At 44.0% G+C, this 3,356-nt stretch overlaps 1 protein-coding gene and 1 pseudogene across 1 annotated transcript in view; one reads left to right on the top strand and one right to left on the bottom strand.

Moving 5' to 3' along the window:
- The window catches only part of CACNA2D2 (calcium voltage-gated channel auxiliary subunit alpha2delta 2), a 278,037-nt gene that overhangs the window by 207,393 nt on the left and 67,288 nt on the right, over positions 1–3,356 (top strand). Inside the window, 2 exon segments of the mRNA XM_077451058.1 lie at positions 935–960; positions 963–1,010. Coding sequence (XP_077307184.1) covers positions 935–960; positions 963–1,010 — 74 coding nt within the window.
- LOC143926769 (uncharacterized) overlaps positions 1,306–3,356 on the bottom strand; it is a 4,935-nt pseudogene continuing 2,884 nt past the window's right edge.

The following is a 3,356-nucleotide window of genomic DNA, read 5'->3' as shown; positions in this document are numbered from 1 at the left end:
CACCTTCTCACTATTTCTTTCTCCTTCCTCCCTTCATTTATTCTCACCACATCTCTTTCCTTCTTCTTGCTTCCTTTTTTTTCTTTATTCCTTCCTTCACTTTTTGCTTTCCATTCCTTTCCTCCTTCCTTCTTATTTTCCCTCTGTATTTCTCTTCTTTCCTTTTTTCTTCTTTTTTCTTCCTTCTTTTCTTTTTTGTTCCCTTTTGCCATTCTTTCTTTCCTTTTTTTTTTTTTTCCCGTTTGTTTTCGATTCCTCTTCTTTTTCTTTTTTGTTCCCTTTCTTTTCTCTTTTCTTTTCCTTTTTCTTTTCTTTTTCTCTTTTTTCTTTTTCCTTTTCTTTCTTTTTCTTTTCCTTTCCATTATTTCCCTTCATTCTTCCTTCTTTTCTTTTTTATTTTCCCCTTTCCTTTCCTTTCCTTTTTATCTTTCCTCCTTCCTTCCTCTTGCACCCAACCCTCCCTTTCTTTCCTTTCATTGCCTTCCTCCTCTTGCTGCCTTCCTTTCTTTTTTCTTTATTCCTTTCTTCCTTCCTTCCTTCCTTCCTTCTTCCTTCCTTCCCTTCTTCCTTTGCTTTTTGCCTTTCTTTTTATTTTCTTTCTTTCTTCTTCTCTTTTCCCCTTCTTTATTCATTTTCTTTTCCTTTCCTTTCCTTTATTTTCCTTTCCTTTTATTTTCCTTTCATTTCCTTCCCTTTCTTTCCTTCTTTTTTACTACTTTCCTTTTTTATTCCTTTTCTTACCTTTCCATATCTTCACCTTCCTGACACTTCCACCCAACTTCCCGTCTTTTCTTTCCTTTACTTCCCTCCTCATTTCCTTTCCTTTCCTTTCCTCTTCCTTCCTTCCTTTCTCTTTTCTCTCCTTACCCCCCCCCCCCCCCGTCTTCCCTCTCTCCCTTTTCTCTTCTGGCTCTCTCTGGTGTGTTCCTGGCAGCCTGGGTCTGGTTTTACCTCTGTACAGCTCTATTACCTGCGTGCTAATCTCAGTGATCAGATCCTCCAGGTGCAGTGTAAGTTCCCTTTTGCTTGTGTGTCCCCTCAATAGCCTCCTTTCCTGTCCCCCTGGCTCATGCCTGCCCCTGCCATCCCCCAGGTTTGTCATTGTTTAGTGGGGAGGGATATGTCTGGGGTGAGGGCAGAAGTTGGCGCAGCATGCAGAGCCTGGCAGACATTCGCTGCCTGGGAGGTGTGCATGAGACTTCTCCTTTCATCGGAATCATGATGAGTGTCTTTCAGTTTGATTCATTCAGATTAATCTCTGGATCAGATGCTGCTCCTGCTCTCTTCTCTGTCTCTCTCTCTCTCTCTCTCTCTCTCTCTCTCTCTCTCTCTCTCTCTCTCTCCCTCTCTCTCTCTCTCTCTCTCGACTTTGTCTACTTATCTACTCTGCTCTCTTTGCACCTCTTCTCTCTCCCTTTCTCCCCCTCTTTCTGCCTTTTCCTTCCCAGCTGCCTCTCCCATCTCCCTCCCTCCCTCCCTCCACTTCCCTTCTTCCTTCCTGCCTCTACTCTCTCCCTCTCTCGCCATTGTGGCTGTCTACTCTGATAGCCTCTTTCTTCTTCCTGCTTCTCTTCTCTTCCTACCCCTTTTCTCTTCCTATCTCCTGACTCTTCCTGACTCTCCTTTTTCCTTCTTTTGTCGTCTCCCCTGCTTTTTTTCTCTTCTTGCCAGTCCCCTTTCTCTGCCTCATCTTCCTTTCTGCCTCTCTCTCATTCTGCCACTTCCTGTCTCTACCCTTTTTCCCACTTCCTGTCTCTACCCTTTTTCCCACTTCCTGTCTCTACCCTTTTTCCACTTCCTGTCTCTACCCTTTTTCCCACTTCCTGCCTCTTCCCTTTTTTCCCACTTCTTGCCTCTTCCCCTTTTTTCCCACTTCTTGCCTCTTCCCTTTTTTCCCACTTCCTGCCTCTTGCCTCTTCCCTCTTCTTGCCTTTTTTCTCTTCTCTCTTCTTGCCTTGGCTCTCTTCCTGTTTCTTCTCTCCTCTTGCCCCTTCTCTCTTCCTGCCTCTTTCCTTGTCTCTCTTCCTGCTTCTACCTCTACCTTTTTCTTCTGTCTTCTTTTTTCTTGGCTTGTCTCTCTTCCTGCCTCTTCCCTCTTCTCTATTCTCTTTTCTCTCGTCTCTCTTCTCTTTTTTGCCATGTCTCTCTTCCTCCTTCTTCCTCTTCCTCTCCTCTTGCCTTCTCTCATTGCCTCATTTCTCTTCCTGCCTCTTCCCACTTTTCTCTTCCTGCCCCTTGCCTCTTCCTTCTTCCTGCCTCTTCCCTCTTCCTGCCTCTTCTCTCTTCCCACTTCCCTCCTCTTCCCTCTTCCTGAGTCTTCCCTTTTCTCTCTTCCTTACTCTTCCCTCCTTTTCTCTTCTTGCCTCATCTCTCTTCCTGCTTCTTCCTCTTCCCTTTTCTTGCCTTTTCTCTTGCCTCTTTTCCCTTCTTGCCTCGTCTTTCTTCCCTTTTCCTGCCTCTTTCATAGTCTCTCTTCCTGCTTCTTCCATCTGCCCTTTTCTTCCCTCTTCTCTCCTCTAGCATTTCTCTCTTATTCCCTCTTTTCTCTTCCTGCCTCTTCCCTCTTTTCTCTTCCTGCCCATTCCCTCTTCCTGCCCATTCCCTCTTCCTGCCTCTATCCTCTTCTCTCTTCCAACCTCTTCCCACTTGTCTCTTCTCCCCCACCCCCACACCTCCTCCCTCTTCTCTCTTCCTGCATCCTCCCTCTTCTCTCTTTATGCCCTCATTTCTATTCCTGTATCTTTCCTCTTCCTTCTTCCATACTCCTTTTGATGTTTCTCTTCTCTTCTCTTCTCTTCTCTTCTCTTCCTTTCTCCTCTTCTGTTTTTCTACCTCTATTCCCAGTTTTTCAGTTCTCCTTCTCTCTTCTATTATTCTCTCTCTCTCTCACTATTTCTCCTCCCAGTTCTCTCCCTCTTCTCTTTCCTCTTCCTGCCTCCTCCAGTCTTTGTTTTTCTGTCCAGACATTATTTATTTTCCTTCTCATCTTTTTCTATTTTCTTCTATCATTCACCTATCCTCCTTTATTCATTTGCTTACTTCACTTTTTCTATTTTTAAAGTATATGTAAACCCTGTCAGGTTCTTCTGGCTGTCGGTGTTCCCGCTGGGTAGAGTTTTGTTTTTATCACTTTGACACCAAGACAGAAGGTGGTGGAAGATCCAAACTTACCGAGTTGTCACTGGAAATCTTCGGAGCAAATGTTCTAGTGGCAGCTGAGATCTCATTTCCCTTTCTGTTCCTGTCTCCAGTACAGGAAATTAAAGGAAATAAAAAAAAAAAACCTGAGAGGGGTTTTTCACAAAAGTATACAAAACAAAAAGAAAAAAAAAAGTTTTGGCTTGACATTCATATTA

This window comes from Lithobates pipiens, unplaced genomic scaffold, assembly GCF_037356315.1.
Source record: "Lithobates pipiens isolate NorthernLeopardFrog02 unplaced genomic scaffold, aLitPip1_a1.2 Scaffold_23, whole genome shotgun sequence".
In the NCBI taxonomy this organism is placed as follows: Eukaryota; Metazoa; Chordata; class Amphibia; order Anura; family Ranidae; genus Lithobates; species Lithobates pipiens.
Note: the sequence above shows the minus strand (reverse complement) of the source record. Positions and strands in the feature narration are given on the sequence as shown.